The sequence below is a fragment of the Mytilus californianus genome, unplaced genomic scaffold (genome assembly GCF_021869535.1).
Source record: "Mytilus californianus isolate M0D057914Y unplaced genomic scaffold, xbMytCali1.0.p SCAF_1, whole genome shotgun sequence".
Classification (NCBI taxonomy): Eukaryota; Metazoa; Mollusca; class Bivalvia; order Mytilida; family Mytilidae; genus Mytilus; species Mytilus californianus.
This window is the reverse complement of record NW_026262581.1, coordinates 103,354,113-103,376,043: the sequence shown is the minus strand read 5'-3', so window position 1 is coordinate 103,376,043 and position 21,931 is coordinate 103,354,113. Positions and strand designations below refer to the sequence as shown.

Genomic DNA, 21,931 nt, shown 5'->3' with positions numbered 1-21,931 from the left:
AGTTGGGGCAAGTATGGACACAACATTCAAGCTTGATACAGCTCTGAATTTGGATTGTGATTAAATATTTGACACAGCATAGGTTTCTGACACAGAATGAATGTGGTCTAAGAACTTAAAATTTTTTAATTTACCTATTATGGTCCAATATCAAAAATCTAAATACATACACGGTTAGATTCAGCATACCAAAGAACCCCAAGAATTCAATTTTTGATGAAATCAAACCATATCATTATTATTTGCTTTTATATATAAATCAAAATTCTAATATGACGACCTATTATCGTCAACCAGTATAATCACAATATATCTACCTTTAGCGCAAACACAGTAATACACATAAACGGCTGTTCCGCGTTACGACCAACTTATTTATACTGCCAGATATTCTCAATTTTCGACATCAAAATCCCCAGTTTACGAAGGCCAAGCTTCAGATACAATATATTTATCTCTATTCTACAGCAAAATAAACAAATCAGTCCATTTCAATTAATTTTTCATGGTAAAATTTCATAAAACGAAAATTCTGCGAATTTGATGTTTTTGTCTTGACATGGCAACGAAACAAGGTGACGTCACAAATATGTTTACGTAAACAAAAAATCAAATGTAAATACCGGGCTTTTTAAAGCTTCTTGTACGTCTCAGAACGAATAAAATTACATTGGAAGAAAATATATAAGTGAAAAATGCGATTAAAAAAAAATAATCATTGAATTATATAATATTATTAATATTATCAAAATTGGGTAAAACGGAACAGCCAAAACAGTATCGTATGTAAAGGGCTAACGCTCAGGGTTAAATAATCGAATATAAATGCCCAACCCATGGTTTAATGAAAACAAATCTACGGCTGCCATGAATTATTTCTTAAATAACCAACTTAAAATGGAAAATTTAAAAGAAAAAAAAAAGGAAAAAAAGGAAAAAAATCCCCCCCTCCCAATTTTTTGAACCCCCTTATGATTCATCACCCCCAAACTCAATCCCAGCCTTCCCTTTGTGGTATGGTACCTTGCAGTACAATTTCAGAGAGATCCATACACTTAAACACAAGTTATTGTCTGGAAACTGTAAAAATGTAGGGCAATTACCCCCAAACTCAAACCCAGCTTTCCCTTTGTGATTTGGAACCTTGTAGTACAATTTCATAAAGATCCATACACTTACACACAAGTTATTGTCCTGAAACTAGAAAAATGCTTGTTTTTTGCCCCTTTTTGGCTCCTAATTCCTCAAATTTTGAGGCAATTACCCCCAAAATCAATCCCAGCATTCCCTTTGTGGTATGGTACCTTGCAGTACAATTTCAGAGAGATCCATAGACTTGAACACAAGTTATTGTCTGGAAACTAGAAAAATGCTTATTTTTGGCCCCTTTTTAGCCCCTTTTTCCTAAAGATTTTGGGCAATTATCCCCAAACTCAATTCAAGCTTTCCCTTTGTGATATGGAACCTTTTAGTACAATTTCAGAAAGATCCATACACTTACACACAAGTTATTGTCATGAAACTAGAAAAATGCTTGTTTTTTTACATTTTTTTGGCCCCTAATTCCTAAAATTTTGAGGCAATTACCCCCAAAATCAATCCCAGCATTCCCTTTATGATATGGAACCTTGTGGTACAATGTCAGAGAGATCCATACACTAACACACAAGTTATGTCTGGAAGTTACAAAAATGCTTATTTTTGGCCCCTTTTTGGCCCCTAATTCCTTAACTGTTGGTACCATAACCCCCAAAATCAATCCCAACCTTCCTTTTGTGGTATTGAACCTTATGGTAAAATTTCATAGAAATCCATTCACTTAAACTAAAGTTAGAGTGCAAAAACCAATGTGTCTTCGGACGATGACGACGATGACGACGCCAACGTCATACCAATATACGACCGCAAAATTTTTTTGCGGTCTTATAATAATATATAATGTGAATTGATAGGTAAAGAATTTGTAGGCAGCATCTTTAAATTAAAAAGCATTATTAATGTGTTATCTTTGAAAGAAAAAAATTGAGCATTCTTTAGTTTTTCACTTCCTCAAATTGGGACAACTAATGAAATGCCCTAAAACATCATTTATGAGCATCAAAATTTTATGTTTCATTGCCTAGGATTTTAAGCAGGGGACTGATTTATGTGTTTTAATTTACTTTTCTGAGTTTTCATTAAAAGTTAAAAAAATAGTAATAAGGTATTTCCTACTTCCTTAGATACCATGGATACCGTATGCATGAAAATAATAATATTTTTATTCACACATTAAATGATTCTTTTGTAGCCACTGATTTTGATCTTAAAATTGTAAAGGAAGAGTCTTGTACTAAAGTAAGTAAGTATGTATTAGACAATGAAATAAATATTTCTAGATACTCATCTAATTTTTTAAAGAGATTTGAAGGTTGGGGTTTTTGAATTTTAATTAATCTGCATTTTTTTATAGAAATGAATTGCCTCCATGTTAAGATTAACATTTTTTAGGGTTACAACTTTTTAAAAATTAGGACAAATGTTAAATTTAGGGATAAGATGAGAGTTGAGGAATATTTTTTAAATGTTTAGTAATTTAGTAATAATTTGGTTACTTTAGAATCATAACATCTGCAGTGATGAGCCTAATCAGCTATAAAAATATATCTGCTCTAAGTATTTTAATTGTCAATGTCCATTTTAATTTTGGCAGCTTTCTCAAAGAAAAATATTTATGGTGTTAAGATCACTATTTTTGTTGTAAAATCTGATTTATGTGAAAAGGTGGCCTAATATTCAAGCTATATATAGATTATTCCTCATGAGTTGGTAAAGCATCTTTAAAAAAAAACAATGGAAAAACTACTGACTTGACAGTAATTTATTTTATCATCACTTTTCTCCTATAAAAAGTAATCTTTCTTTACTTCATATTTACCAGGGTTAAAATTATGTGATTTAATAATACCAGGTTTCTTCCTTTTCTCGCAAGTTTATATTAAACATCATTTGGAACAAATCGATAAGATAAGATAAGAAAAATTTATTTTGATTAGGCATAAGTCAAGTATACAACACAAGCTCTAAGGAGCTTTTAGACTGAATATAAAAACATAGTTTTTAAGTGACAATAACCTTATATTTTCAGTACCCAGTTTTGCTGAAAGAAGACAGCTTCATAAAAATGTGGTACAAAAAGGACAATAAATTTTGTGTCCCTAAAGGTACAGTAAACTTTTTAAATTATCTAATATAGGGAAGAGTTTTCGATCATAGCAAGAAGACATTATGAAAGAGTCATAAATGTTAACAAAAACCATCAATGTGTTGTTATGAGAAGTCAGTTTATTTAAACTAGACTTAAAGCATTTTAATTGAATCACATAATTTGAAGTAACACTGGCCAAGCATAATTTAAGTTGATAACCATTTTTAAAAGCAAGTTATTTTTCCTATCCCTGTTTATTATTTCAACAAATGACACAAGAGAGGCGAAGAATACCAAAGTGACATTAAAATTCATATGTCAAAAATAAATTGACAACACCATGATGTTATAAAATGTACATTTGAGATATTATTGATATATCAATTTTATTTTTTCAATCAATTTCAGGGTACATACATATTCACCTTATGAGTCCTGTCACATACAAAACCTTGGAGAAGTAAGTTAACTAATATTCATATTTAGGATATTTTGAAAACTTTTTCCTTCTAAACTTGTGTCATTTTTATGACAATTTCCCAGTATAATTTAATTGATATTAACGTACATATAATGAGTGTTCTTGATAATGTACAAAATTGGGAAAAGTATAGACAAGAACTGCAATTAGATGTTATGTCATTAGAGTATTGCTTTTTTCTGGAGAGGAAACATGGTTCAGGGGTTCAAATTAGCGGTGGTCCGAGGTCTGTGACCTTCCACTGTTGCAATCAGACTTTCGTTTTGGTTACTAGCTACGCCCCACGGACCTTCGATTTTAAAGGAAATAAAAATGATCTTTGCTGACCTTTTTAACCATCTGTATCGTCATTTTTAAGCCATATTATTTTTGAAATTGAGATAAAAAAATGTTTCATCCCTGACCTTGCCGACGAGTGATAAAAGTTAATTTTGACCTTGTATTTCTTGGAAACACAACGTTATAAATAGTTGCGAGAAGTCATGTGACAAATCATTTAGACATTTTCGAACAAAATGAGTCCGTTTCACTTTGGTGTCATGTCTTCCAAGAGAAAGCCTGAAGATTATGAATGGTCTTCAAACACAGGCACTTGTTTCTATTCATGGGAAGGTCAACTATCCATAAATATAGAAGGATATTCAACCTTCCCATGAATAGAAACAAGTGCCTGTGTCTTCAAAAGAAATCAAATGAAGATCTCACTAAAGACCAAAAATGCTTTCTGAAAAACAGGAACTGACATTTAAGCCCCACTGGAAAAACGATCGAACCGTGGCTATATTTTGATGAATCAACTGGTCTAATGTCATGCACATACTGCCAGAAGTTCCCCACCCATTCAGAAAAAGAAAGTGCACTTGTAAGGGGAACACAAAATCTTAAAATAGACCCAATAAAAATATACAACGTGCATTTACCAGTGGTATTTACCGGTATTTACCACCCTGGTCAATACTCCTCAAGTGGTCAATACTGGCAAATACTGGACAATTGAAATTTTCATGGTTCTTTTGACAGATTTTACTATCAATGTTAGTTAAATCTTAGTTGATAGGGGAAATTATTTTAACTTTATTCATATGGCATGATTCAGTTTATAAAAAGGATTGATATTGGTATGTTTTATCAATTATTAGCATGAATAATGACTTATTCAGTTCTTATGGGTAATGATATAACATAGTTTAGGTATGAATATAAAATTGCTATATCAGTTATTTCAACATGTATAAAATATGTATATTTTTTTCTTGAAAAGGTTTGATTTTAACAGGTAAATAGAATTACAGGTGACTAGATTATCAGGGCATTACCTATTAAATGGCAAGCAGGTGTCAAAAGTTTATTCAATATTACAACTGTCCCCTAATAAATGTTGACATAACAGGAAAAAAGTCATAAAAGTTATTTTTGAAGACTGTTTAAAACAATTATTTTATTCCTGACTATTCAACTGCATGATAAATATTTACCCTGTAGTTGACCAGGTAGGGACTGTATTTAATAGTAATATCTTATCAAAATTTCAATTGACCAGTATTTGCCAGTATTTCCCGGTATTTACCGCTGGCCTGGTCAATACTAGTATTGACCGCTTTTTTGCCAACCTTGAAAGTGACACCCCAGCTTTTATCTTGTTTAAAGCAGTGGATCCATGAAAGTGACCCAAATTTTTAGTCTAAAGATTAATTGTCAGACACGTAACTTGGACAATGTATTCTCAAGCAGCAATGTAAGCCTGATCAGTTAAATAAATATAAGGTTCTTTTCAACACTGCATACAGTATTGCAAAAAAGGGAAACCCTTCAGTGACTATGAATTTATTCTTGAAATCCAGTGCAAAAATGGTGTTGATGTGTAAGCAGTACTTCAATATTGAAGGTTGTAAACTGTTTATTCGCTGGATAGCTCATTATATGAGAAACGAAACATCACATGCAGTTCAAATATGATGAAACAAACTAACCTTACTCCAAAAGCACATTAATTTTGTATCTTTTTGAGTTATGAAATATTTTATGTAAAAGTACCCGGTAGGACCTGGGATTTAGGTTGTGGACCTTTCAGTTTGGAGTGTCAAAGGTCCTGGACCTTCCAGTACCAAATGTTAATTTGAACCCTTGTGGTTCAATCCTTTTTAATATAAGAGTAAGGAGATGTAGTATGATTGCCAATGAGACAACTATCCACCAGAAATCAAATGAATTGGATGTAAGCAATTATAGGTAACTGTACACTGTACTGCCTTCAACAATGAGAAATCCCATACAGTATGTTGGCTATAAAAGGCTGACATGAAAATTGTGAAACAATTTAAACAAGAAAACCAATGGCCTCATAAATATGACAGACATGAACCAACAACAACCACTGAACTACGGGCTTCTCCCTTGGGACAGCCAAATAAAGAATGTGGTGAGGGTTAAACATGTTTATGAGCGCTCAACCCTCCCCTTAGCCTTGTACAGTGGTGTAATTACACAACATAAGATCAAACTGCAAAAATCAGTAGCAATCAGTAATAAGTTGTTTTTCATCCTTCAGTAAATAATATTAGCAAAATATATTTTAGTTTGTCAAATCTATTAAGTACAGAAATTGATCTAAATTTTAGTTTAATTTTTTTTTAAATGACAAGATTAAAAAATGCCTGACTTGCAATTTTTTTTTGTTATTTGAAGGAAGCAATTGTTTGCACACCTCAGTTAATTATTTTTTTAGAACAAACACATGATGTATTTGAAATCAGTTTTGTTTTGCAGAGAACTAGGCATGGTTATTTTATATATTTGTAGTGCTACTATGTTTGACATATACATCAACCTGTTAACACAGATACTGAATGAAGTAACATATTCAGCAGTAATGGCTGACCTTGAGTAAGTATGAAGATTTATTTAAAACCCTTTAAGTTGATTTTATTAGATTTTTAAATTTCCTTAAAACTAACATCAATGTCATATAAAAAGGGGTTTAAGTATAATTGGATAAAACTGTTAAACTTTAAGTAATGACCAAATTTTTTAATTAAATTAAACTTTCTGTATTTTAGAGAAACTTCAGAGAATACTCAGTCTATGCAAATCAATGTTTTTTTTTTTTATTTTTAGTTTTTCAATAGATGGCCATAAGACAGGAATGGAGATTATAATGGACGGCTTTTCTCACAAACTTCCTGTAAGTTAATATTAATGTTGATATTTGTTATTTGCGTAAGATAGAATTTAGTTTGAAATATCAGTCAATCTTTTGAAAAAGTGTTTCATAATTTACAGAAGAAAGGATTTACAAGAAGAAAATTCAGTTTTTTTTTACACATTTAATTTTTTTGTTGTCTTTTCTTAAAATTTGTCATTAATAAGGTTCTGAATCTACATTCTTATAAATAGTAACTTCTGTTTAAAAATACAATGCATAAGTTGTATTATGAGATAGGAAATTATCCATAACCGGCTGTCCACTATCTCAAGTCCAGGAAATATTGTATGGTTCATATAATTCATTGATTGGCTAATATTGGTATGAGGTTGGCGTCGTCGTCATCTGTAGACACATTGGTTTCTAGCACTCTAACTTTAGTTTAAGTGAATGGATCTCTATGAAATTTTACCATAAGGTTCAATACCACAAAAGAAAGGTTGATTTTGGGGGTTATGGTACCAACAGTTAAGGAATGAGGGGCCAAAAAGGGGCCAAAAATAAGCATTTTTGTAACTTCCAGACATAACTTGTGTGTTAGTGTATGGATCTCTCTGACATTGTACCACAAGGTTCCATATCACAAAGGGAATGCTGGGATTGATTTTGGGGGTAATTGCCTTAAAATTTTAGGAATTAGGGGCCAAAAAAGGGGCAAAAAACAAGCATTTTTCTAGTTTCATGACAATAACTTGTGTGTTAGTGTATGGATCTTTCTGAAATTGTACTACAAGGTTCCATGTCACAAAGGGAAAGCTGGGTTTGAGTTTGGGGGTAATTGCCCTAAACGTTTAGGAATTTGGGGCCAAAAAGGGGCCAAAAAACAAGCAGTTTTCTAGTTTCCAGACAATAACTTGTGTTTAAGTGTATGGATCTCTCTAAAATTGTACTGCAAGGTACCATACCACAAAGGGGAGGCTGGGATTGAGTTTAGGGTGATGAATCATAAGGGGGTTCAAAAAATTGGGGGGGGGGGGTTTCCTTTTTTCCTTTTTTTTTTTTTTTTTAAATTTTGCATTTTAAATTGGTTATTTCTGATTTATATACAAAAGCAAATAATAATGATATGATTTGAATAGGTAAATTAAAAAATTTTAAGTTCTTAGACCACATTCATTCTGTGTCAGAAACCTATGCTGTGTCAAATATGTAATCACAATCCAAATTCAGAGCTGTATCAAGCTTGAATGTTGTGTCCATACTTGCCCCAACTGTTCAGGGTTCGACCTCTGCGGTGGTATCAAGCTGCGCCCAGGTGCATTTTATTGTACTTTACAATTTTATCATTATAGTTCTGGGTGGGAATTTACAATGGGTGAATCTCATGTCAAAAGTTCAATTTTTTGGTGAGTCCCAGCAAAAATGGTGAATCTCATTTAGGTGCATTACTGAGAACCATGTCATACCAGGTCTTTTTGCATCAATATATGCTAATAAAAAGTCTTTTAGGGCTGTCCCAGTTGGCTGTGAAAGCTTTCCTGGTAGACTAGCTAAAATGTATAATCATTTTAACATTGTAATATATGAAAAGAAATTGTGTTTATTATAGGAACTGTTAAAAGCAGTGATGAAGGAGGTGTTTAATTTAACAACTACAGAAAAGTTTTATCAGGCTATCTGTACTGAGCTTAAGAAGTCTTATCACAATACTATGTTAAAAACAGATGAATTATGCAGGTATGTGAAGTATTTTTAAAAGTTGTTAAAACTTCTTTAAAGTATAATGAATTACTAGATGATGTTTATATAATAAGTTAAATTATTCATGGATTCCAGTTTTTGGGAAAAGATGGCTTTCAGTGAATATGTGATTATTCTTGAGGATCAGTTTATTTGGGTTTTTTTGATGCAATAAACTACAAAATGAACATACACTGTTTATCTGTTTTTGTATCCTTAGAAGCATAGAACTCTAAATTACAGAACCGATGGTCTATGGATTTTGGATAAATCATGAAATTTAATATTCTTAAATAACCATTTTCCTAGTCAAACTTTATGACAAATAATTTTTTTTTACTCTTATATAAGTAAAGGAGAGGTGGTATGATAGCCAATGAGACAACTATCAACCAGAGACCAATTGATGTGAGTGTGAGCAACACTAGGTCATCATACGACCTTCAACAGTAAGCAAAACCTATTTTATATAGTAAGCTATAAAAGGCCAGACAAGATAAAATGTAAAACAATTCAAATGAGAAAACCAACTACCTGATTTTATTTTAATACAAAAACAATTATGTCAGACAGCAACCAATAACAACCACTGAACTACAGGTTCCTGACTTCAGACATGTACATACAGAATGTGGTGGGGTTAAACATGTTTGAGAGCACTTTACCCACCCTTCCCTTGCCTGGTGTAACAGCACAACATACAAACAAATTGTAAAAATCGGTTGGAAAGGGCTATGACTATTTCTAGTGTAATTTAATATTTTTTAACCCTGTAACATTTGATACATATTTATATCCTTCAGAAATGTAAGATTTGCTGTACTAGAACCAGTTCAATGGACTTATGCAGAAAAATATCTTGTTGTAGATAGTCTGTCTGAAGACTTTGTCAAATTCATGAATTTTGTCAAAGAATTTCAGTCTAAACTGTTTGTAGAATCCTTTGTCACTGGAAATTTCACACCAGAGGTAAGAATATATAACATTGAAGGAATGTGTACTGTAAAATAAACTTCTATGAACTCATTTGTCAGGTTGAGAAGACACTAGGGTTTATAAAGGTGAAGAGTGTTAACATTTTTTTAAGTTCATTCTGCAAGGCTAGTTTATGTAAATTATGTTTTATTACCATATATGTCTTAACCTTTTCTTATCAGATTATGTTTTATTTCAATATATTACTTTATCTAAAAATGGTTTATTTGGTGGTTAAATTCTGTCATTCTGATTACTATCTTCCTCTTAGTATGCAAAATCCGTAAAACAGATTTGTTTGAGTATATCTTTAAGTGGGTAGATAAGATTCAAGAAGTTGTACTGTTGCAAGGCCAAATTTGTGCCCCAATCCATCATACCCTCATTTGCCTTATTTCAGCATTAATCCTGGCCAACCTACCTTGAAGAACTTACCTATTGTATTAATTGTTTATTTGTTTCTTCTGCTGAATATGCTTGAAATATTTGCCACTGGGTAATAAGCAAACAACTATTAATCAATCAACAAGTTTTTGAGACTTTTATATTGAATGATGGATTTTTTCTTCAGGAAGCTGTGAGTTATGCTGACATAATGAAGAGTCATATGTCTGGTGAAGTTGTACCTCATGACCAGCAGTTCAAGGTATGTGGTGTTTACTGTTAATGTATTCATATCTCAGTTCTTTTTTACAGAAAAAAATGACAAAGAAACTAACTAGAGAACCAATTAGTAATCAATTAAATTTCCTTTAAGAATTATATATGTATAAAACAATTTATGCTTGAAAAATGCACAATAATAGTTAAGTTCTATTTCCTATAACAGACTCTTACTGTATATGTCCACAATAACATCATCATATAGAGGTCTGGAGAATATAGTGATTCTCAAAAAAATATTAAGTTGAAAATAGAGAGATGTGATGTGATTGCCAATGAGACAACTATCCACCAGAGACCAAATGATGTGGCCTCTATAGGTCATCATACACAGTTTTAAATTCCATATGAAATTGTAATACCACTATTAAAATGTTGCCAAAGATTAACTGTGTAATGAACCACAGATTATGAATTCAAGTTGAAATTATTCAAATATTTATTTACTTAATCTGGAGTTAGCCTTTGATTATTTGAAGTACAGCATTTTTATGCCCCTGCTGAGGCGGAGGGGGCATTTAGTGTGACCTTTGTCCGTACATATGTACGTCCCAAAATTAGTTTCCGTTCCAAATGTTATCAAACTTGTACACAATGCTTATTACCATAAAACACAGACCAAGTTTTAATTTGTACAGTTCTCTAGTTATGTCCCTTTATAAAGCTATATGCATGCGGGGGCATCATCTGTGTTCCATGGACACATTCTCCATTTCTTCAAGGTATGTTTTAAGAGAATGTCATTTTCCAAAACTGTTCACGCTTAAACAATTTAATTCCTGTGTACCATGATTTTTGAGTTTGTGATTACTATTCATGAGTTACTGCCCTTGAATTTTTGGTAATTAGTGATATATAAAAAAATATTGTCTTTGACCACAAAATGTATATTGATATCAAAATGAGGAATGTCAAGTTCCTTTATTATTGTTTTACCAGTGAAACTTGCTGGGTAAAAAATGAAAAAAAATGTTTGAAAAAAATTACTGTATCTAATTAACATTTTGTAATGTATTCTCATAATTTAATAGGAAAACACTGATAGAGATACATTTGTGTTTTGCAATTGTAGCTGTTACTTAGAGAAGTACCAAAGTCATCTTACTACTGTCAACAGTACAGTCACAACCTATCTGATGCCAACTCTACATTAACTGTATACCTACAGTCTGAACCAGGCACATTTCACACAAATTGTTTAAACCAATTGTTACAGGTAATTATGTACCTTCTATCAAATGCCAACTCTACATTTACTTAGTACCTTCAGTCTGAACACACATATTGTTTAAACCACTTATTACAGGTAATTATGAACCTTGTAATAAATACCAACTCAACATTAATTTCCACCAGGTTTGTTGAAAAATAAATACTTATTGTTTAATTTTTTAACACTGGCAAGTTAACTATTGTTTAAAAACAAGTGCAAGAATGTTTGATACTGTGTTTAATCCCAAATCATGGGAAACTCGACACAAAAAAGCCTGTATATGGTCTTTGACCATGAAAGACTAGACAGATGATGAAAGTGTGTATAATCTTTAAAAATAACTAGAAACTTTAAGGGGGAAAGAAATTGATGTTTTTCACTGATACAGCTTAACTCATATTTTGCTTGAGTGGGTTTTATTTCATAAACTAACTTTACCTAGCTCTTGATAACATTAGAATAGAATTAACCACTTTGTTAAAGAGGTTGATGAACACATCTTTGGTTTATGGTGGAGTATTGTAGAATTTACATATGTTTTGTTTTCAATGTAATACCAACTATTGGACATTACTAGTAATAAAACTACCAACAATAAGTTTTAACTGATGTATCCTCTTACTGTGTATGTTATAAACTGGGTGAATCAGTATAAAACTATGTTTCTCTTCATTCCAAACAACAGGCAAGAATAAAGGAACCCTGTTTTGACACATTAAGAACAAAACATCAGCTTGGCTATGAGGTGTATAGTCAGAACCTTGTCACCAACGGTATACTGGGAATGTCAATTGTTGTAGAATTCCAAGCTCATAAATTCAGGTAAATCTCGATATGATAGGTATAGAGCATAAAAATTATGAAGAGAAATAAAATTGATTGTATTGTAATTACTGATATTAACTTAAATAAACAGGGGCAGTTCAGTGGCAGAGTGGTCTAAGTTCATCTATTGTATCTCTAGCCTGTCAACACGGAGGTTGTGATTTCAAACCCACATGTGGCAGGCACAGTTGACTTCTATCTTAATTGACTAGGGTTATCAGTTTTCCCACATGTGGCAGGCACAGTTGACTCCTATCTTAATTGACTAGGGTTATCAGTTTTCCCACATGTGGCAGGCACAGTTGACTCCTATCTTAATTGACTAGGGTTATCAGTTTTCCCACATGTGGCAGGCACAGTTGACTACTATCTTAATTGACTAGGGTTGTCAGTTTTCTTGCCAAAGGTAGTGGTTCTCTCTGTAGACTCCAGCTTCCATTTGTCAGTTAAAACTGGCCACGATATAGCCAACAGTGCTGAAAGTGGTGTTAAACACCAAAAATCAATCAATCTTATATTAGTTATCTGTCATTTTCATATTACAATTTACCTTGAATGAACTGATAATTTTACTAAAACATGAACATCCTAGTTTTACTTAAAATTAGACAGTCCTGAAACCATGGAAAATAAATAACAATTATTGTTATTGAAATACAAACAAACAGTTTAAAAAACAACAAGGACCAAATCAATTACATTTTTTAAGTTTTAAGGTAGACATGTTAACCTACCAAAGTTTATTGAAATGGTAACACACAGCATAGTAAATATTTCAAAACAAATAACTTAGGCTAATTCTTAATTTAACTGTTATCTTGCAGTGTGTCAATCAAACAGTAATTACAACCATGATTCAAAAACTTGTTATATATATATATATGTTTTTAAGAGATCAAATATCATGAATCATTAATACAAAGAGAAATGAGGTATATATCTAGAACAGCAAATTAACATTGAAATACATCCCAAAAGTGAAACATTTACATGTCATCTTTAGCCAACCAGACACTAAAAGATTTCCCAAAAATAAACATTTATTTTTTTTATTATATGGACTTTTAAATGAATGATCAAGTGCTAGTGCCTTATTGAAATAGCACTTGTAAATGACAAGGTGTGAAACACTTTATCAGAAAATAAATACAAAAAACATAATGAGACACACTGACATTGGTTCAGTAAATATTGTAAAACACATGACCCAGGGGCAGTGTCTGATTCAAAACTCAAGTGAACTTTAGTGAAACTTGGAGTCAATTGAAAGAAAAAGTATTCTGAGAAGTATTCATTGCAACACTTAGCATTTCACAGCATTGAAGACAATATTTCCCTCTGGTATTAACATGGTATACATTTTATTTTGATATGTTTTATTTTTAGTATGTTGGAAGTAGACAATCACATTACACAGTTCTTAGAAGATTTCAGCACCACCATTGATGATATGACAGAGACTGAGTTCAGTAGTTTGGTAAATCATTTTAAGTTTAAACATTGTAAAAATAAATTTTATTGCAAATCTTTTTATGTATTGGTCAACATATTTTGTTTATGACTTGAGGCTACACTATTGTAGATTTATTACGGTAAATTGAACTGGTTGTTTTTTTGCTCAATTTAAACATTTTTCAGACATTTTCAAACTTAGTCATTATTACCACCAATGTTGCGACATGTTATTTGTCATTTAAGCACATTTTTACATAGAATAAGGTTCTACTACATAATTTAAAGATGAATTTATCTTCATCAATTTGAGTTTGTATATATGGCTGTGCTGATGAATCTACATTATCTTTTGTAGGTTGCTTCATTGATAGTTGTTAAGCAGACAGAAGATTCAAATTTGGGAGAGGAAGCATCCAGATCTTGGAAAGAAATATTAGAACAGCTATATGTATTTGATATACTTGAAAAAGAGGTAAAATTCATTACAAACAATAAGACACACTGTTAGCCACCAAAGTTATCACCGTAATAAACATAATGGACGATACCGCTGTCGATGGACTATCAGTCCCTGAGGGTATCATCAGCTCAGTAGTCAATACTTCGGTGGTGACATGATTTATAACAAACTTTTCTTAAATTGTCTGTTTATAAATCAAGGAATTATAAAGAAACTAAGGTTTCAACTCCCTAAGGCAAAGTTGACCTGTGATGGATTTGGCTATTATTTTTAGGTCGTTTTTGGTCATATAGCTCTTCAACTGTTTCTGTTCTTACACATCCTTGGCTTTTAAATATTCGGAATTGAACGTTCCTGATGGAGGTAAATCCAGAAAAGCGCTTAGGAAGCATGAAATTTATAAAGTGTTGTTTTCATTTTTTATGACATATTTGACATTATCAATGAATCTCTATAAAGATTTTCATTTCAATTCCTGATGTAGAATATCAATATAAATATAATTTTACAGACGTACCATTCTTTCTATCAAAATTGAAGCTTTGGCTATCTTCATTGGATATGTTAACCATACTTCTTTCGTCTTTTCTTTAAAATATACTTTTTGGGGTGAAAGATATTCCTGGTTTTCAACATGTTCATTCTTAAATCCAATTATTACATCACTCTTTGTACTATTATTATCATGTGAATTACCCCCCTAAAAGTTCCAAAGTTACAATACTATATTGTGATTAGATGATCCCCTTTGTGATAACTTTAAATCATAACATGGATGCCAGCTTTTCTTTTCTGAAGATTTTTACTTCGGGAAACGAGTCTTTCTATGAATTATACAGATTATCAAAGTATTATTTGTAAACAAATTTATTGTCTATAAGGTTTTTGGCAAGAATGAATGGCAGTGCACCAAAATTGATAATTTGATTTGATGAACTCATTTGATAAGGTATTGTTATTCTACTGTAAATGAACAAAAACTCTCCCATTCTTACAATTTTCATTGCAGTATATCAAATTTATTTCAACAGCAGTTAAATTTAAACTAAGAAGATAATCTGATCTATTGAAAGTCAAAATCTATTTCTAAATTCATAGCTCTTTTTCTGATCTTGAACCATGTTCTCCTTTATAAAAAATGCTGGTATTAAATTACGGTACATTTTTGTGGCAATAAATTAAGTGTCAGTTGCAATTTGTATGATAAAATGCGATGATAAAAAAAACCATATGGGAGTCCAACTGTTAATAAGTATAGATCTTTATTTAAGAATTCTTTTTTAGCCTTACAACTAAAAAATAGAAAAATGTTTTAGTTACTAAGTTTTAGGCTATAAAAGTTATGTCTCCTGTCTAGTTTCTCATAGTTTTAGAAAGTAAAATATATAAGAGCCATTAAATTTTTGTTATTCCAGATATCAGTACTTAGGACCATTTCCTTGGACAGCTTTAAATCATGGTACAAACAATACTTACCACAAGAAGACAGAAGGATTAGTTTCCAGGTGAGACATTAAAAATAAAGCATATTCTGTGAACACATGCATGCTTTAACTTTCTAGGATCTAACATCTTATAATTACCTGTCAAAATTTTTACTTTGCAAGTTGTTAAGTGGATAGTTTTCTCGAATTTGTTAGATCTGCATTATGTCAAATGAATCAGATGCTTTGTTGACAGTTAATACTTGCATGGGAGGCTCTTTTATTGGTATAGGATTGATAGATAGATTGTTGATTGCTTATCATCAAGTGGCAAATATTTCATGCATAATCAGGACAATATTGGTACTGGAAAGAATCCCTAACCTAATGCCTCAATTGGATAGAGTTACTAAAATATCACTTATTAGAAGAAACATGTATCATGTATTTTTTTTCTTTAAAAGGTCTTAGGCCACACAGACCAGACAAGAAGGACAACAGCTGAATTAGGATATAAAGACATAGACAGCATGAAGAGTAAAGGGTTTCCATGTATCAGTGATAAAGACTTTAGTAACATAAAACATATAGATGACATTGAAACAGCTACTTCAAACTGGACTATACATCCTCTTACTAAAATAACAAGCTGATGAAGGTTTATTTTAGTTTTATTAATAAAGGTGCTAGTCATTTTAGATTATATTTTTTTCATCATTACCTGCCAGAAATTATTTTAAAATTCCAAGTGATCATATTCATATTGTGTGTTTATATTAATGCACTAAGATGTTAAAACTTTGTATTCTCAAGTCATCATCTTCATTCTATTAATGGCACATAATGCTTTATTTACCAGAAGTAAGTTTCACCTGCAACAAAAATGACAAGAAATGACAAGCAGGGGTCTCTTTGACAAATCTTAAATATCCTAATATTTACAAAATCCCTTTCATACAAAAATAAGGAGATGTGGTATAATTTCCAATGAGACAACTATCCATCAGAGACCAAATGACATGGATGTAAGCAACTATAGGTCACCATATGGCCTTCAATCATGTAGGTCTCATATCTTCTTTTATGTGGGTTAATATTTTCATATTGTTCATTTTTTTTAAAGATTATAAAATTTATTCTTCGTGAAACTAGATCATATCAAATGATTTTATAACTTCAAAGTATATTTGAACAAGACCAATACTGGATCTGAACCTGCCTCGCTGCTTTTCATTGATTGAGGTAACATGTATACTGGAGCATAAATGATCATTAATGATCATTCCTTTTCACTGAAGCTAAGAAAACTTTCACAAAAATTTTCCTTGAACAATGAGTGTTGTAAAATTTCAAACTATTGGCAAACAGGAAATGGATACATAGGAGATGTAAAAATTGCTTACTCGCTACAACTCAACATTATCAAGCTGCAGACGAAATATTAAGTTATTCCCTTTTATAGGAGCCTAGAAAACTTTCACGAAAATTTTCATTGTTCAATGAGTGTTGTAAAATTTCAAACTATTGGCAAGCAGAAAGTGGATACATCAAAGATATAAAAATTAAATACTTGCTACAACTCAACATTATAAAGCTGCAGACAAAATATTAAATCATTCCCTTTCATAGAAGCCTAGAAACGTTGACAAAAGATTTCTTTCGGATGGATGGAAGCTGTTGAGCAGTTATTAGACCTGCTTCCGCCTTTTGCGACGCAGGTAAAAAATAGCAGTCTACATTTACTATCAATCTTTTCAGAAAATCCTTATAGAAACAATTGGCAATTCACTGGGTAGAGCAATTTTTGAATTCAAGTGGTGAGTCGAAACATGTTATACAGCAATCAATTCTCCCACTTTCATTCCAGTTTTAGATTACTGTAAAGAGTTAATGTCTCCCATCGGACATGGTTGTGCATTAATGCATCCTACATACATAAAAAGTATGCCCTTCAATAATTGTGGTAAGAGAGTTCTCATGAGTCCAGAGTGCATGGCATACCCCTGCACATGAATTTAATAAATTAACCCTTAATCAAACCAAATGCTACATCATATGGAATCCAAAAACCGAATAAAACCAGTAGTTTGCATCTTTTCTTCACAACTTCACTTTATGTTATGAATCACAATAGAACAAGAATGTGTGTACACAGGACACCATGCCTTGCTATGTCCATGTTTAGTGAACCCTGAAATCAGTCAAAACCGTAATTTGGCATATAATTTAAACAGTTCACCTCACAATTAACATGTGTTCTACGTTTCAAGTTGATGTGTCTATACTTCATGGTAAACTACATTATTAAACCAAAACCTTTAACCTGATACTGGATGGATTAATGAAAACTAATATACAGGTCAGACACACAAACCAGCATAAAAATAAATCTTTTCTTTCAACCATTTTCAATTTCAAAACTAACAGACAGTAGAAATTTCAGATGTTAAGCCATTTTTGATAACCGACCACTGATTGTAGTGCTTTTAAACCACATTTAATTATAACCCTGCTCCAAAGGAGGGATATATACTGCTTTACGTCTGTCCATCCATCCCATGAAATTTTTGTCATATTTTTCAACAAATAGAGTATCCTTAAAATTAGAATCAATCTTCATTTAAACTTGCTACATTGTGTGATGCATTCACACACCTATTGCTAATCAACTTCTTCTTTACCAAATACCTACATATTCTTACACATAAATAGACATGTATGAAATTTTCCTCACATTTTTCACGGAGATTACAAATCACAGCTTCCTGAAATTTTCATATCTGTCACTAATTAACTTCCTGTTAACAGAAAATAATAAGCTTGGATATCACAAGTGAGCCGTACCTAAGAGTACATATTTTTGTGCCTGTTAAAACTGGGACAATATTAATTGGTTGTCAAAGTTTTGTCAGTCTTGTGAATTCATTATTTTTGATTTATGTACTTCTTTTGAATAGAAGGTTTCCCAAGTTTTTGAGAGGGACACCTACAATGCTAACACTATGTTCCTTCACTCAACTGCATAAGGCTGAATTTTTACTTGATTTAAAAGAAATATTTTTTAAAGGTTTGTTATGTTAATTATTTTTGTAGTTATATTGTGTTGTGCGAGGTGTAGATACATACATGTTGAAGATCTTAGTGACCTGGTCTAGTTGGTTAATATCATCCATTATACAGATCACTTCAGCTAATCATCCTACAGTATAGGTTCTTGTTTTGCACTTATCATTCACAAAATGTCAAATTGATCCAAAGTGGTATGTGGTAGATTTTGCCCCCAAAACAGTGGTTTTTCCCCCATACACCTCACTTTCCTCTAGCAATAATGTTGGATGACATTAAAATGTAAGAAAAATGCATCAAACCAACAACAGGTGAGTCTCTTTCAAGGTTTACCATTATTCCTAAACTAACACAGAAAGAGGAATGTTTGCAGGTGGTAGACTTGCGTACCACTCCAACTTAAAATCATGCATAAGGTGATACATGAAGGGAAAGCCTAAAAATAATAATTTTTGGTATTTTGTTCAGAATGCAGTTATATCAAAAGCTATCTAAATTATCTATTTAACCCTGTATAAATTATATGGAATACAGTATAGTAATTCTGGAAAGGGGAGATAAATCCATAATCTGCAGTGCATTTCTTTGTAACTTGAGGTAATTTTCTTACATGAACAGGCAGCAAATGCAGAACCTTTACCCTTTTCAGATGTGTTAGTCAACAGTTAGTCAAATAACAAAATTAAAGGCTTCATTCCTGTAAATCACTTTCTTTGGAAATTAGCATAATTGCTATATAGACAGATACTTAAGTTATCATTTTGCTACAAGTTATAGGATTAGAAATAAATCATACAAACAATTAACAACATTTTATTGCACTTGGTTTTACAAATGATTCATAGATTTCTATGCAATGAGATCATGACACAAGCACAACACAAGCATGACACATATAAATGATTATACAGTAAAAATTTTAATATCATTCTGAACACTAAATATCTGTGTAATACTCATTTTAACTTTGTGTACATGATTAACAAAAAGACAATGTATGCAAAAATAAAAATGTATCATTACCATCACAGATAAAGCCAGCAGTATAGATGTTAGTTGGATATTTTATGTAAAGTGTAAAAATACCCTATATTTAGATACCCCATTGAAGTTGATTCTGATTTATACATACATTTTCAAATTCCAGCTGTTGACAAACAATATTTTCATTAGTTCCCTAGATGATATAAGACTACTTTTAAATGGTTTGAATATTCTAGAATAATAGATTTAACCTTTTTCTGCTCCTTGTTGCATTTTTTTTGTTTATTGCTTATGCAATGACCATGGTTGGCTTGTAACCTATTAAACCAAACCAAATATTCAAATCAGACTTATCATTCTGTTCTATATATCACATTTCTCCTATAAAATATCTCTTTCATCAAATAAAACAATAATCATTATATACCCGTCTGTAAATGTTTGTTAAAGGGTTATACCAGATAGAAATGTTAAAGGGAGGAGGTTGGGGTTTAGGAGGCACATTTTACTTACATCCACAATCTACCATAATAAGAAATCTTTCTGAAAAGTCTTTTGAATTACCTCCTAACATATATCATTCAGCTTATATGCCTATGAACTATTGACTTTAGTGCCTTCTTTCACTCCCCTCCAAATAACTAAATGTATTTCTGGCACAGTCTCAATATATCATGTTTTTGATTTTTCTGCTTCTTTTGGGAATAACACTCAGATTATGAATGGACTAGACATGATCAGAACTATTTGTTTGATAAGTTTGTTATGTCATTCACTATCTTGTTCAGGACCCTGACTCTGCATCTGTACATTCCACCAAGACTGGACATTATCAGAAACATTCTCTCCAATCAGAACACTCTCTGATGATCTATCATGGACAGGTGATGTAAGTATTTCTGAATTACTCTCTGCTACCTGACTTAAACTTATACTTCTGCTACCTGGTAAAGAGAAATAAATATTCCATTTGTAAGGTTTCACAAACTGAAATGTCATTATATGGTAAATATTCTGAGAAAGTTTCACTTAATTATAATTCTGAGTTTAGAAGAAGGGGATACAAATGTGTACAATAGTGAGCAAATAATTCAAATAAAAAAAAAAACAGGAGGAGCAAAAGTATATCATGCCAGTAAAATTCTGTGAAAGTTTCACACATTTCTGTCAAGTGGTTCTTGGGTAATTCATGATACAAAAATGGGACAGAAGGATGAGCAAAACAACTCAGGATACAAAAGTGGGACAGAAGGATGAGCAAAACAACTCAGGATACAAAAGTGAGACAGAAGAATGAACAAAACAACTCAGGATACAAAAGTGGGACAGAAGGATGAGCAAAACAACTCTGGATACAAAAGTGGGACAGAAGGATGAGCAAAACAACTCAGGATACAAAAGTGGGACAGAAGGATTAACAAAACAACTCAGGATACAAAAGTGGGACAGAAAGTTGAACAAAAACAACTCAGGATTCAAAAGTGGGACAGAAAGCTGAACAAAAACAACTCAGGATTCAAAAGTGGGACAGAAGGATGAACAAAACAACTCAGGATACAAAAGTGGGACAGAAGGATGAACAAAACAACTCAGGATACAAAAGTAGGACAGAAAGATGAACAAAACAATTCAGGATACAAAATTGGGACAGAAGGATGAACAAAAAAACTTGGATACAAAATTGGGACAGAAAGATGAACAAAACAACTCAGGATACAAAAGTTGGATAGGATGGACAAAATTTAATGAACGGACAGACAGACAGATGGACAGACAGACAGACAGACAGACTTCCCCTCTCTATATATTGCCCAATTTAGAAAGCAGGGGGTATAAAGTAAATAGTCCCTTGATAAGAAATACACTGTGGGTTCTCAGTATCTGAATACTGTATGGTGATATGTAAATGTCTTTATGAACAAGTCTTCTTGGGTTGCTGTCTCATTGATGTCAACATTATATATTAATGTAAGCTTTCCCTGTCATCAAGTTTTTTTTTATCATTTATTATCTTTATCTTAATGAAAATATACAAAGGTGATGAGTTATTAAATATATATATAACAAAATACTGACCACTAGATAGCCTTGTAGTTCTCTTCTTTTGGCAAGCACTATCACTTAATGTTGGTGACAAATACTTTCTAACTGAGGCTCCCTGAAATTGATATAAAGGACATCAGCTCTAAACTTCATACAAAAAGACTTGTTACCAATAAATGTAAATCTATGTTGAAGAAGAAATGTCAAAAAAATCTATAGTATGTCCAAATACACTCAATTTCATACATTTGTTAAGGATAGAGAAAGAATTGG

General features: G+C 31.8%; 2 protein-coding genes across 4 annotated transcripts in view; one reads left to right on the top strand and one right to left on the bottom strand.

Annotated features, from left to right (window-relative positions):
• LOC127728403 (nardilysin-like) overlaps positions 1-16,263 on the top strand; it is a 37,138-nt gene extending 20,875 nt beyond the window's left edge. Inside the window, exons 17-30 of one of the 2 annotated variants that reach the window (XM_052235769.1) lie at positions 2,291-2,337; positions 3,128-3,203; positions 3,596-3,647; positions 6,468-6,551; positions 6,783-6,849; positions 8,420-8,547; positions 9,354-9,519; positions 10,097-10,171; positions 11,261-11,404; positions 12,087-12,223; positions 13,613-13,703; positions 14,037-14,153; positions 15,557-15,646; positions 16,030-16,263. In XM_052235769.1, the coding sequence (XP_052091729.1) occupies positions 2,291-2,337; positions 3,128-3,203; positions 3,596-3,647; positions 6,468-6,551; positions 6,783-6,849; positions 8,420-8,547; positions 9,354-9,519; positions 10,097-10,171; positions 11,261-11,404; positions 12,087-12,223; positions 13,613-13,703; positions 14,037-14,153; positions 15,557-15,646; positions 16,030-16,218 (1,463 nt within the window). In that variant the 3' untranslated portion in view covers positions 16,219-16,263. Of the gene's footprint in view, positions 1-2,290; positions 2,338-3,127; positions 3,204-3,595; positions 3,648-6,467; positions 6,552-6,782; positions 6,850-8,419; positions 8,548-9,353; positions 9,520-10,096; positions 10,172-11,260; positions 11,405-12,086; positions 12,224-13,612; positions 13,704-14,036; positions 14,154-15,556; positions 15,647-16,029 lie in introns of those variants that run through there. The other variant, XR_007994112.1, reaches the window with a different exon arrangement.
• A 3,165-nt stretch (positions 16,264-19,428) lies between these two features.
• The window catches only part of LOC127728382 (sodium leak channel NALCN-like), a 70,137-nt gene continuing 67,634 nt past the window's right edge, over positions 19,429-21,931 (bottom strand). For both annotated transcript variants that reach the window (XM_052235736.1, XM_052235744.1), the window contains exons 39-40: positions 21,692-21,773; positions 19,429-20,559 (exon numbers count right to left, since the gene is read on the bottom strand). In XM_052235736.1, the coding sequence (XP_052091696.1) occupies positions 20,384-20,559; positions 21,692-21,773 (258 nt within the window). In that variant the 3' untranslated portion in view covers positions 19,429-20,383. The remainder of the gene's footprint in view (positions 20,560-21,691; positions 21,774-21,931) is intronic.